The following is a 13,906-nucleotide window of genomic DNA, read 5'->3' on the forward strand; positions in this document are numbered from 1 at the left end:
GTTTCAGTTCTCGCAGATACCACTCAGATATAGCTGCAGTCCATCTGTTGTGACTGAGTCACCTGATATTTTAGGTTTAGAAAATCTGCCACTGGCCTAGTGCTGAATTTTGTCCATCCAACTGATATATTTTGTTTCTTTAAAAAATATATATAAAGGTGGTTTGAAAGGAAAGATTTGTTTGTTTTTAAATTAATTTTAAATTAAGAGTTTATTCCTGTTATTTTAAAAAACCCTTAGAAATATCAAGAATGGCTAGTCTGGTTTCTCCCGATTTTGCTGATAAACCTCCTACATATTTCTAAATAGCGAGCACTGTCAATTAATGTGATTAAATATTCCTGTGCCTCTCAACTGTTCAGATTTTATTTCTTTAGTTCCCAAGTTATCATAGGTCTTACCTACACCAGCCATGGTTGTGAACACTCTCATGGTGATGCTACCAGTGATGTAGGTCTACTGGGACCTTCAATAGGAGCACAAGCATAGACAAAGCATCAACATTAAGTGATGTTTGTACCACTGTTTCAACTATATATGCTCTGAGCAGGGTTAGACAATACACTGATAAAAACAGTGGTCACGGCATATGCTAGCTCTCCCTCTGCTGCTACCTCCTGTGGGGCTGCACCAGTGGTAGTAAAACAAGACTTAATAAAATAAAATAAAATAAAATAAAATGGTCAGTGTAGAAAAAGGCTATGATTACTTGAGAGCTAGCTGAGATCAGGAGCCCTTAGTTGATGTAAATCAGCATAACTCCTTTGGATTCAAATGGAGTTGTGCCAATTTATACCAGCTGAGGATCTGGTCCCTTTTCTTTACGAAGGACATTAAGGCCTCGGTTCAGCAAGGTATTTAAGCATTAGCCTAACTTTAAGCACAAGTGGTCCTACTAACTTCAGTGGAACGTCATAGCATTTTGCTGAGTCGAGGTCTAAATGCAAAACACAATGTTAATGCAACATTAAAGTGTACAGTTAAAACAGAAGGATTCAGGAAATATAAAAAGTAAGAAACCTGCAGCAATATAAAGATCAGCTGTACTCTCCCTATGTCTGATATTTGGCAAAATAAGAAAATATATTAAAGCTATACCTATAAGAAACAAAGGAAAGGAAATATTCTATATATGTGCACAATGTGGCCAAGTTGACATTGATATACACCTCTACCCCGATATAACGCGGTCCCCGGGAGACAAAAAAATCTCACCGTGTTATAGGTGAGACCACGTTATATCGAACTTGCTTTGGCTCTCCCTGTTCCTTGTTCCCTGACCACCCCCTCTAGAGACCCCTGTCCCTAATCACCCCCAGGACCCCACCCCCTACCCAACCCCCCTGCTCCCTATCCACACACCCCTACCCGGCACTCACTGGCAGCGGAGCAGCCCGGCCCCAGCCCGCTCCACTCCGCCACCTCCGAGCCGCAGCGCTCCGCTTCCCGCCGTCGGTGAGTGCGGGGAGGTTGGGGAAAGAACGCCCCCCCGCACTCACCTGCGGAAGGAAGCGGAGCGATGTGGCTCCTGCCTGCTCCACTTTCCTTGCCCCGTCCCCAGCCGTGTCGCTGGGGAAAGGTCCTGCACTCACCTGCAGTGGGAAACGGAGTGCCGCGGCTGGGAGCTGGCAGAGTGGAGCTGGCTGGGGCCGGGCTGCTCTGCTTCCCGCTACCGGTGAGTGCGGGGAGGTTGGGGAAAGGATGCCCCCCCCACACTCACCTGCAGCAGGAAGCAGAGCAGCCCGGCCCCAGCCCGTTCCACTCTGCCAGCTCCCAGCCACGGCGCTCCACTTCCCCACGCAGTTGAGTGTGGGGAGGTTGGAGAAAGGACGTCCCCCGTACTCACCTGCAGTGGGAAGCGGAGCGCTGCGGCTGGGAGGTGGCAGAGTGGAGCGGGCTGGGGCCAGGCTGCTCCATTTCTGCTGCTCCCAGTGAGTGTGTGTGTGTGGGGGGGAATCCCTTCCCCCAAGCCACCTCCCGCAAATGACATGGGTGGGGCCGGGGCGAGGGAAGCGGAGCGGGCTGCTCCCAGCCTCCCGCTAATCCCCAGGGCCACTCTGGGACTGCGGGGCCCCAAAAAGTGCCCCCCTTCAGCTCCTGCCTCCCAGACCCTGGGAGGTGGGGGGGAGCCCCTGACTGCCCCCGAGACCTTCTGCCCCTTATCCAACCCCTTGGCCCCGGCCTGGCCTGGCACCCTTAACACGCTACTCAGAGCAGTGTATCAGAGCTTTACCGCCTTGTATGCAAACCTGCATTATATCGGGTCGTGTTATATTGGGGTAGAGGTGTCGAAACTTTTGTATTCTTTAATGTTTGGATTTTAACATCCTATTAATGCGCACTTTTCCATTTACGATATCAGAATTGTGATGATTTTACTAATGTGGCATTGAATTCCTGTCATTGCTATTCTCCTGTGCTTCTGACAAAACAAGTTAACAAAGAAAACCCACTCTGGAAATTCTCTACAACAAAAAATATTGTGCACAGGAGAGTGTGCAGGGGGAGAGAGAGAAATGTGCCATTTATTATAAAGAATTGTTCTGAAAATATGAAAGATGCATAAACAATGCCATTTCTTTCTAGTAACTAGAAGAAAATAATATTATTAATGAATAAAAAAGATACGCTAATAGGTGCCCTTAATGACCTTTTATCATTTTGAATCTGGCATTTAGGAGCACTGCCAACAGCAAAAACATCACCTTAACCTCAAGCTACTCAATATGCTCTCATGTTGGGAATCAGAGCTCCATTCTTCACTACCAAGATGGCAGTGCAGCTAATATAGCACAAAGCACCTGAGCTGAGGCTCAAGCTTTTCAGGCAACATTGTCTGGTAGCTGCATTTAACCAGTTCCCGATAGGGAAAAGGAGAAAATGCAAAATTAATTTTGATTTACCTGAACCCGTGAAAACTGTACTACTGTATGCACATGCAGTAAATCACTAACAATGATAGCATGTGTGAAGCATGCAGCTAAGGATGGCAGAGTTGTACATACACCTGACAGATTTATAAGCACACTTTACAAAATGTTCATGTGCTGGGACTAGGGCCTCTCAGAAGCCCTGGCTTCAGAAGCTTACATGATGTATAATTAGCTCCATGCACCTTGTAAGGAGCCCCATTCTGCCAGCCTGAAAGCAGGAGATCCCCAGCTCCTAAGGTTCACAGAGATGGGCCATATAAGATGCTTGGGATATGGCACTCTGCTAGTTTCTAGCCAAATGGTGTCAGATTATGTTTTGGTTGGTTGGTTGGTTTCCTCCCACCCCTAAAAAACATAGGAAATGCCATACAAAAACTCACTATGTTAAAGTTGTATGCTTAAAAACACTGAAGAGAGTTAGGAAATATAATACCACTGAGTTCTAGATAATGCTTTTCATCTGTAAACCTCAAAGGGCTTCACAAACGAAATAATATTGCCACTTCCTTTTTACAGATAGGGAAAATGAGGCACAGAGAGATGAAGTGACTTGCTCAAGATCACCCAGCAGACCAGTGGTAGAGATGGGACTAGAACACAGGTCTTTTGAGTTCCAATCCAGCACACTATCCACTAGGATACATATTATATATGTAAGAATAAGAGACCATAATTAAGAGTCTATATATTTTATATGACAATGCTAATTACATAGTCATGCTGTTTCTCAGGTAATAAAATTCACATTTTTCATTATAATCTTAGATACACATAGGGGTGGCCAAACTTTCTGACCCTCCAAGCCACATACGACAATCTTCAGAAGTTTGAGAGCTGGGCCACACCTGCTGGGGCTTGGGGCTTCAGCCCTGCGGGAAGCACTTTACAGGACATGGGGCTTCGGCCCTGTTCCTGCTGAAACCCTGAGCCCCAGTAGGCATGCCCCACAGGACTGAAGCCCTAAGACCCCTCTCTCCGCTGGGTAGAAGCCCCTACCCCACCACTCTGCTGCAAGGCAGAGGTCTCAAGCTCCCCACTCCCCCAGCCTGGCATATTGGGGGAATGGGAGGCTCTGCGAGCCTGTGAACCACAGTATGGCCATCCCTGACATATAATATTATATCAGGTAGTACAGGGGTTGGCAACCTTTCAGAAGTGGTGTGCCGAGTCTTCATTTATTCACTCTAATTTAAGGTTTCATGTGCCAGTAATATGTTTTTAGAAGGTCTCTCTCTATAAGTCTATATTATATAATGAAACTATTGTTGTATGTAAAGTAAACAAGGTTTTTAAAATGTTTAAGAAGCTTCATTTAAAATTAAATTAAAATGCAGATCTTATCAGTTTAGTGCAGTGGTTCTTAACCTGGGGTGCACGCACCCCCTAGGGGGTGCGAGATGCCCTTTCTGGGGGTGCAAGACATGCGAGATTGGTTTAGAAGGTAAATCATCAAAAACACAAATTAAGTACAGGCACATAAGTACAACTACACCGCTACCTTAATATAACGCGACCCAATAGAACACGAATTCGGATATAACACGGTAAAGCAGCGCTCCGGGGGAGCGGGGCTGCGCACTCTAGTGGACCAAAGCAAGTTCAATATAACACGGTTTCACCTATAACGCGGTAAGATTTTTTGGCTCCCGAGGACAGCGTTATATCGAGGTAGAGGTGTACTTTATTTCATCAAACCTATGTATTTATTAACATTATACATTTTTTAACGATTACTGTAATATACAAATCAAGATTATAAGCTAATTGTAGTGTCATTTTTGATAAGGGGTGCAAGAACATATTTTGAGAACTCTAGACCATCAGCGCGCTGAGCGGGGCAGGTTGTAGTGTATTAAATTGCTGATCGTAGCAATGTGCTACTTATGGTGTACTACTTAGGGCTGCCAGTCCTGATGCTCTGAGCGGCATGGTGAGGGGACAGGGAACAGGGGTGGTTGGATAGGCGTGGGAGTCCCGGGAGGCCTGTCAGGGGTGGTGGATAGGGGTCGGGGCAGTCAGGGGACAGGGGGGCTTGGATGGGGGGGTGGGGTCTCGGGGGGGCGGTTAGGGGTGAGGGGGTCCCAGGAGGGGGCGGTCAGGGGACAAGGAGCAGGGGGGATTGGATGGGTCAGGGTTTATGAGGGGGGCAGTCAGGGGGCAGGAAGTGGGAGGGAGCGGATAGGGGGCGGGCTGTTTGGGGAGGCACAGCCTTCCCTACCCGGGTGTGGTGTATTAAATAATTTCTCCCCGTAGGAATGTGCTACCTATGGTGTACTAATTACGGCTGCCAGTCCTGGTGCTCCACAAGTAGCGCATTCCTACGGGGAGAAATTTAATACACTACATCGGCGGACAGAACCCCAGACCGGCGATGGGCTGAGCGGCTCAGCCCGCCGCCAGTCTGGGGTTCCGTCCGCCAGCTCCTGCCAGCCGGGCTCCTGGCCACCGGTCCCACTCAGCCTGCTGCCTGCCTGGGGTTTCATTCACCCAGGCCGGCAGCAGGCTGAGTGGGGGTGGCAGGCAGGATCCCGGCCAGCGTGCCAGTAAAAATCAGCTCGCGTGGCGCCTTTGGCATGCGTGCCCACAGGTTGCAGACCCCTGTTGTAGTACTATGTCTATTATGCCAGACAGTCCACGAAAGTCACCTATATAAAGTGCATAGTCAATCATATTTACAAAGATGAACAGTACTATGAATTCAGATTAGTAAAAGTTTGTTGGTATTTAAATAGGCTATCTAATTTTACAGTGATGTTAGTTTTTATTTAACTGGGTCAGCAAGTCCTTGAATTGCACAGGAACATAGCTGTGATGCCAGCTAAAAAGTCTAGTATATGGCTGCTGACTAAATTATTAAAAAAACCATATCCCTTAGAGAAATATTTACATATAATACAAAGTCTAAACCAGCTTCTCAGATGGTGTGATTCCATTAAGAGTCAATAGGAATATAGTGGACCATTCTTTGACAACGCTACTGGTCTAATGGATGCCGAGAAACAGTACTTGTGAAACATCCTGATTTTAGTAAGAAACATCCTTTCTGACACAGGTCTACATGGCATTCTTGTAAGCAAGCTAGGGAAATGTGGTCCAGATGAAATTACTATAAAAGTGGATGCACAACTGGTTGAAAGGCTATACTCCAACAATAGTTATCAATTATTCACTGTTAAACTGGGAAGGCATATCTAGTGGAGTCCCACAGGGTGTCAGTCCTGGGTCCTAATATTCCGGACCTAATATTTTCCTACCTCAGAGGAATGTTGTGAACATTAATGTTTATTTATCATTTAATAATGCTTTACATGCAAAAAGTCTAACCTGCTTTTAATACAATCATTTCATCTTTAAAATTAATTTCTAGGATTCATTCTTTACCAATATACCCCTGTGGCATGGGGACAAGCAGAAGACAAGTATACTGTGTGCCAGACTGTTTAACAATACAAAAGGAGAACCACTTCAGCGCTGGATCCCCACTCAGCCAGATGCCCTCCGTATCTCCAAATTCAACTATTCAAAGGGAAAAAGGAGTGTATGGGGCAGCATATCCCAGACTCCAGGAGCAGATCAGACTCACCTATGATCAGCCATGCCTTGTCCTTGCTATATACCAATCCAAGGGACAGACAGCATAGAAATGCTGTTGCGTCAAGATTTGGCAATACTAGCTCTGCATAGGAACTGCCATACTAAAAGCAAACTGTCATAACTATAAAGGGAAGGGCAACAGCCCTCCTGTGTACAATACTATAAAATCCCTCCTGGCCAGAGACTCCAAAATCCTTTTACCTGTAAAGGGTTAGAAGCTCAGGTAACCTGGCTGACACCTGACCCAAAGGACCAATAAGGGGACAAGATACTTTCAAATCTTGGTGGGGGGGGGGGGGGGGGGGGGCGGGGGAAGGCTTTTGTTTGTGCTCTTTGTTTTGGTGGGAGTTCGCTCTTGGGACTAAGAGGGACCAGACATTAATCCAGGCTCTCCAAATCTTTCTGAACAAGTCTCTCATATTTCAAACTTGTAAGTACAGCCAGGCAAGGCGTGTTAGTTTTATCTTTGTTTTCTCAACTTGTAAATGTACCTTTTGCTAGGGTGTTTACCTCTGTTTGCTGTAACTTTGAACCTAAGGCTAGAGGGGGGTCCTCTGGACTCTAAGTTTGATTACCCTGTAAAGTTATTTTCCATCCTGATTTTACAGAGATGATTTTTACCCTTTTCTTTAATTAAAAGCCTTCTTTTTAAGAATCTGATTGATTATCCCTGTTTTTTAGATCCAAGGGGGTTGGATCTCGATCCACGAGGAGTTGGTGGGAGAGAGGAGGGGGGGTGGTTAATTTCTCCTTGTTTTAAGATCCAAGGGGTTGGGATCTGTATTCACCAGGGAATTGATGAAGAGTCTCCCAAGGCTACCCAGGGAAGGGAATTAGCACATTGGGAGTGGTGGCAGCAGACCAGATCTAAGCTGGTAGTTAAAGCTTAGAAGTTTTCATGCAGGCCCTCACATCTGTACCCTAAAGTTCAGCGTGGGGAAGAAGCCTTGACACAAACCAAAGGTAATCTTGACCCTCTCAGCTATCAGTACCAGATGCTTCAGAGGAGCATGCAAAGATCTCATAATAATCATGTATACAACAGCTTGCCTATAGAGAAAATTTCTTTCTAATCTCAGGTTTATGCACCTTATAAATGTTTATTTTATCTAATTTTCCTGTCTGAGTACTTATTTTACCCCTCATCACTGTAGCATCTGAAAGCTGTCCCCCACACCCCAGTATTTCTGGATTTAGCTGCGTAATAACCCTGTAAGGTAGGGAAGTATTGTTATCTCCATTTTCAGATGAGGAACTGAGGCACAAAGAAATTAACAATTCGCCTGAAGTCAGAACGGAAAAGGTAGAGCCCGTAACTGAACCTGGTACTCCTGAATCCAAGTCCAGTGCCATAACCAAAGATTATCCTTGCTGTAGAAGCAAATATTTTTTATTCACACAAATGTCTAATCTTTTTCTGACTCTTACTAGGAATTCTGTCTCAACAACATCTTGTGGCAGTGAGTCTTTCAGATTAATTATGCCTAGTATAAAACAAAGTATTTTCTTTGATCAGTTTTAAATTTAAAAACAGACTTCGGACTGACCCTCTCTATATCATTCATTATCTTATTTACATGTACATTAACATGCCAACTCTTGCTATTCTCTTCTCAAATCAGCTTCACTTTACATTGCTAATGAGCATTAGACCTGAAGATTTCAATATTAGGAAAACAGTAAGAGAGAGCGAAAGAGAGAGAGCAAGCGAGAGAGTGTGTGTTTTATAATGCATATTCTATATTTAAAATCATACATATGTACACACGGCATTAGACATTCCCATCTTGGTTCACATCTGAGGAAAGGAAGAACAGGGATGACGAGCGTAGGCAGGAAAGACTACAAACGTCTGGAAGCTTTGATGACATGCAGCTGGAGCCCATATGCCACCATGAAATAAAGAAAATATTTCATGTAAAAATGTGTAGGTAAAATAGTTTTTCTTTCAATGAAATATAAGCAATAATAAACGCAGTACTGGGTTTCAAAAAATCATGGGTGGCTCCAAAAAACATTAAGACACTGAAAAAAATTAATATGGTTTACTGAATAGTTTTAGTCAAATTTCAACTACAGTCAGAATTAAGATAGGATTCCCCTGTGAGGGTAAGATGAAAGACACTTTTTACATCAAATTTAGCACTAACTCTTCAATTAAAAGAAGAGAAGCAGTGAAAATACAAAGTTAGATAAGTACTTTGCTCACTGGTTTGACTTTGTTCATGCTCACTGGTTTGACAGTTACTGATAGGGCATAATGCTGGGCGCTGTTTCAATTTATCTCTAAACAGATTATCCTTTTAAAAATTCCTAATGACAAAATGTGCTAATTAACCCAGACCTCCATACTAATGTGCTGGCCAAACTGTGGGGAAAACCTGCCACAAATTCTATGCATAGAACAGAAATGTATGCATATAGACCAGTGTTTTCTTTTCATTACTATCCATTGAGATGTAGCTTGTGTTTTACTGAAAGATGAAAATGACTGTATAAATACCATCTTGTTTTTCATGCACAGTTAAATACAATCCATCTTGTATAAATAATAATAAATCCAAGAAGCTAATTTTTAAAATTATTTAATACCCCCCCCCCCCTTTTCTACAGATTCAGTGTAAATAGCTTATGTATTACCTTTGTTACTGAAATCATCAATCATCACAATTTCTGCCAAATATTTCCTTGGTGTCCTTTTTATTACACTGTGAACTGTCCTCATGAGTGTGGACCATCCTTCATTATGGAAGACAATGACAACACTGGAGGTGAGCAGGTTCTCATCATAATGCCAATACTTGCACCTGCAAAAGATTTTTTGTTACTGTAAATTTGCCAGTGTATCTCTTAATAATGTGTGTGAATGAAGTTTTATTTAATGTCTCTGCTTCAAGTTAAAGATAAGCAGGATATCAAAAACAAAATACAGCGTTACTATTTCATAGATTCATAGGATTTTAAGGCCAGGAGAGACCATTATGGTGTCTGACCTCCTGCATTATACATTTATATTACTGATTTATAAAAAGCAGCAACCAGTTTGTAATGTTCCTGTAAACCACATTGTTACAAGTAAAAAGAATAGTTTGTTAAATGTTTCCATTTGTGTCACATATTTAGTATACAAAACCTGCAAAATCTTGTAAAGTACTACTATAAATATTAGGTGGAATGTTTCTCACTGTGTCCCAAAGCCCTGGTTTATCAGTCCTTTCATATCTAAACACATTTTTAAGCACTCAGATATTAAATGACAGATGTGCAGCTTCTGCACACGTATGCTCATTTGCCACTGCTGCATATAAAACTTTCTGTGCTATATAAACTCTGACAGAAAAGCATAGCTGCTTATGGAGAAGATTTTATCTTTACAACAGAAAAGATTTTATTAATTGGTAATCACTGATGCATAAACTTTCAGCTATGATGAATGAAGGCTAAAAGTGCCTTGACATCCACCCCCCGCCCCCCGCCCTGCCCCACCAAAACAAAAATAAAGCATTGTACCCAGGAGCGGCGCCAGGGTTTTTGCCGCCCTAGGCGGCAGCGCTCCTCCTCTGAGCATTTGGCAGCGGGGGAGTCCTTACGCACTGCATCTTTAGGGCACTTCAGCAGCAGGTCCTGGAGCAAGTGAAGGAGCCACCGCTGAATTTCCGCCAAAGACCTGGAGCGGAAGGACCCCCCGCCGCTGAATTTCAGCCTAGGGCGGCAAAATGCCACCCCCCAAATCCTGCCGCCCTAGGCGACTACCTAGGTTCGCCTAGTGGAAGCACCGGCCCTGATTGTACCCAGTCTACTGAGGATACATCTTTTTGCCAAATTCTGTGTAGATATACAATTTTAAAAAACAGATAAGTCAACAATGAAGCTCAGACTGCCAACAACAAATTTCAGCCACAGCCCAACTTCAAAGGCTTCCTATTAAAAAATTTATCAAACAAGAGACCAAACAAGATCTGCACACAAAATCCAAAGAGCATAAAAACGAACAGTATGAAATTTCACACTAATAGACCATCTACATTTAGGGGGGAAAAAAAACAAGAGTTGGTGGCGACTTTAGAACGTAAACTATCTATGATGTTGCTACCAGGGGTCACCATAATAAAAAAGTAATATTCAAAATTCTGAGCTGAGTAACCTTTAAATGGTTGCCATTCCCTTATAGATTAACAGAAATTCAGCTGGGACAGTGGTTCTCAAACTTTTGTACTGGTGACCCCTTTCACATAGCAAGCCACCCACAGCCTGGCCCTGGCACTCCTTTTCCAGGTATCCTTTTCCATAGAATCATAGAGTTAGAAGGGACCGCAAGTGTCATCTGGTCTAACCCTCTGCCAAGATGCAGCATTTGTTGGGTCTAAGCCATCCAAGACAGATGGCTATCCAGCCTCCTTTTGAAAACCTCCCGTGGAGGAGCTTCCACAAGCTACCTGATGGTATCAATACTACCAGTCCTACTATAGAAAATTGGAGGAACCTACTATTAAGTTAATTTTCAACATGGCAATAGGTTAACTGTTAACTACAGGAATGTCTATAGAACAGGAGAGATTCTGACCTTGTTTTCCAGCATTGTCTAACTTGTGTTTATTAGGTGTTATAGAAAAACAAAGACAGACAGAGCAAGCTCACATCTTATTCCTCATTTTTATATTTCCTTATATACTGTATCAGAGGTTATCTGTAAAGAATCCTGCATCTGCTTGATAAACAGAACAATTATGTTCATCATGCCATTGGATGTTTCAAAAACAAAATTCAGAAAGCAAGCAGACATGCAAATAGTTGGAGCGTTGTGGATGACTAGAGGCATTTGTACAAAAGGAGGGAAGAATTTTGCTGTTTTAAGAAGGAGATGTGATTCAGTGCTATTCTATATATCACCAAAGCAAAGTTGAAATCTGGTGGACACAAACTAGTCTCACATTCCAGAAACCAGTTTATAATGTGACTGCAAAATCTATTAAGATTGTCCCTAATGAGGCCTCTACTCTCTCAAATGAGCTTGAAATACCACTTCTGAAATCAGAAGAGCTCTTTAAGAATATGGATTAGAGACTGTATATTTTGTATCTTGCTATTTTTATAGCTGGAGATAGAAAGAATAAAAGACAATCACTTCTATCAGCTAAGGACATGCAAGTATCTGTGGATAGACTTTCAATTAATCGTACATTCAGACCACTGGTTTTTCACCCAAAGTCTGCGTCACAAAAATTTTGACTGATTTCAAATAGTAGTAACTCCAGTTTGAAGCAGAAACCTTTTCTGGTATCCCTCCACTATGATACGAGTTGTTGGCAATATAGGTACTATACTGTGTGCAGGCTACATGCTTAGCTATTGTGTCCCTTTTAAGTTATTTATTAGAGGAAAGTTTTTCCACTACGTACTTACTCAAGGCAGGTTACGTATTTGAACTGTGTTCTGTTTTAAATGTGCATTTATCTGGATCAAGTTTGGAGTTTTAGTTACGCTTATTTGGAAGTATTTCTACCACCCCATTATCATGCACTCTAATATATCATGTTCTAAGACAGAATGGCAGCTGAAACCCATTCAAAAATTCAATTTAAAGGTCATGGAAAATATCTGTATGTTTGCCTTATGAGAGAAGGTGGTATCTGATCTAGATTGTACTGCCAACTTTTGTCTTTATGAAGTTTAAGCACTGTTATCACATAACTTGTGTTCTTCAAATAGGGAAAGACATTGATAATTAATAAGATTTAGAGATTGCATCCTGATCCCAAAAAAGTCACATAAATCACCCAAAAAATGAGAGTGACAGCCTTATTTTAAAGCTAAAAAACAAATGTTCTGCTTGTTCCTTCCTTCCTGACGGTACAATTTTCAAGAGGAAAAAAATCTAATAATAAATCATGTTCTGTTCCTGTAATAGCTTAAAAAAAAAAATCTTAAAAATCTGATTACAAATGCCGACCATCATGAAACATCTGTGAGCAATTTAACAGCAAGCTGTGCTCTAGTATATTTAACAGACCTATCATATTGACATAAAACCAAGGAAGGTCTAGACTTTTTTTATTCTACAAATCCAACCTAATCCCTGCAGATCTAACAGTTAATAGACATTACACTTGTAGGTTGAAAGTCGTTTCTGGATAAATGTGCTATTTGTAAGCTATAACACTACAGCATCTTACTCCTAGCCTTTTCCAGAGACCTGATCTAATTTCTTGGATAGTCAGTGTGGTGACTCATCATCAACAAGCCTGTGAATGACACTCAGAGTTTACAATAATTGATACATTCAGTCTGCTCTCATAATTCTGCACTTGCCAATTGGAGTTTGAAACAATGTGGCTTCAAACGTATTGTTAATTTTTCTGAGAAGCGTTAAATTAAATAATTGCAAATAGTGTAAGTGCCAAATGATTCCTCCTCCTCCTTTCTCTCCCAACACTAGATAAATCCTTTTCCTGGCTGCATTTATGTGGAACAGTGGTGACATCCAGTGGTAGACTAAATAAATGCCAGGTACAAATTAATTCCAAGAAACAGCACAGAGTAAGTTTTCCTTATAGTTTAAACTGATTTTACATAATTTCATATTGAACTTAAAAATCATGACTGTCCAGACTAAAAAAAGAATAGATTAGAATTTGTTTTTATACAGCACCTTTCACACTCCAAGTATGACGTTAACACTGAGAGAAATACAGGAAGATAAGGCACAGCAGTAGCAATTTAAATTTGTCATGAAATTACAGATATCCCACCTGTCCCCACAGGAAAGGCAATCCTTTTGGGGCAGGAGAGGGAAAGAGACAAGGTAAAGGGGGATTGATCATATCTGTTTTGTGAAGGAGCATAAACATTTTATCCCACTGACACCACAGTGAAACTAACATGCGGCTAGTCAGTTGCTCTTCAGGTTTTCTTCACTAGTCTCCCCCGAACATTTTGTCTAAAAGCAGAACAAATAGAATCTTCCACTACTGTGGGTGATCATCTCAACTTCTGGCAGCAGGTCTTCACATCAGACAACGACGAGTACTGCTGAGTGACCATCCTTAACAGACAAAAATTGATTGACTGTGGAAATAGATTTCAGAGTGGTAGCCGTGTTAGTCTGTATCACCAAAAACAATGCGGAGTCCTTGTGGCACCTTAGAGACTAGCATTTACCTGCCTACTTATTTTCCACTCCATGCATCTGATGAAATGGGTTTTAGACCACGAAAGCTTATGCCCAAGGACTCCTCGTTGTTTTTGTGGAAATAGAGTTAATTTCTCACTCTGTTAGGTGTATGCACGCATGCATGCCTTTCCCCTCCAGAAAACAGGCATTATCTTGGCAACATGAAAAAATGTGTATTCCCAACGAAGTACAGTGTCTGTCCTGTAAA

The 13,906-nt window shown here is 42.2% G+C and overlaps 1 protein-coding gene across 3 annotated transcripts in view; it reads right to left on the minus strand.

Annotated features, from left to right (window-relative positions):
• The window catches only part of GALNT7 (polypeptide N-acetylgalactosaminyltransferase 7), a 120,128-nt gene that overhangs the window by 38,212 nt on the left and 68,010 nt on the right, over positions 1–13,906 (minus strand). For all 3 annotated transcript variants that reach the window (XM_054029413.1, XM_054029414.1, XM_054029412.1), the window contains exon 3: positions 9,168–9,334. In XM_054029413.1, the coding sequence (XP_053885388.1) occupies positions 9,168–9,334 (167 nt within the window). The remainder of the gene's footprint in view (positions 1–9,167; positions 9,335–13,906) is intronic.

Source organism: Malaclemys terrapin, chromosome 5 (genome assembly GCF_027887155.1).
Source record: "Malaclemys terrapin pileata isolate rMalTer1 chromosome 5, rMalTer1.hap1, whole genome shotgun sequence".
Taxonomy (NCBI): Eukaryota; Metazoa; Chordata; order Testudines; family Emydidae; genus Malaclemys; species Malaclemys terrapin.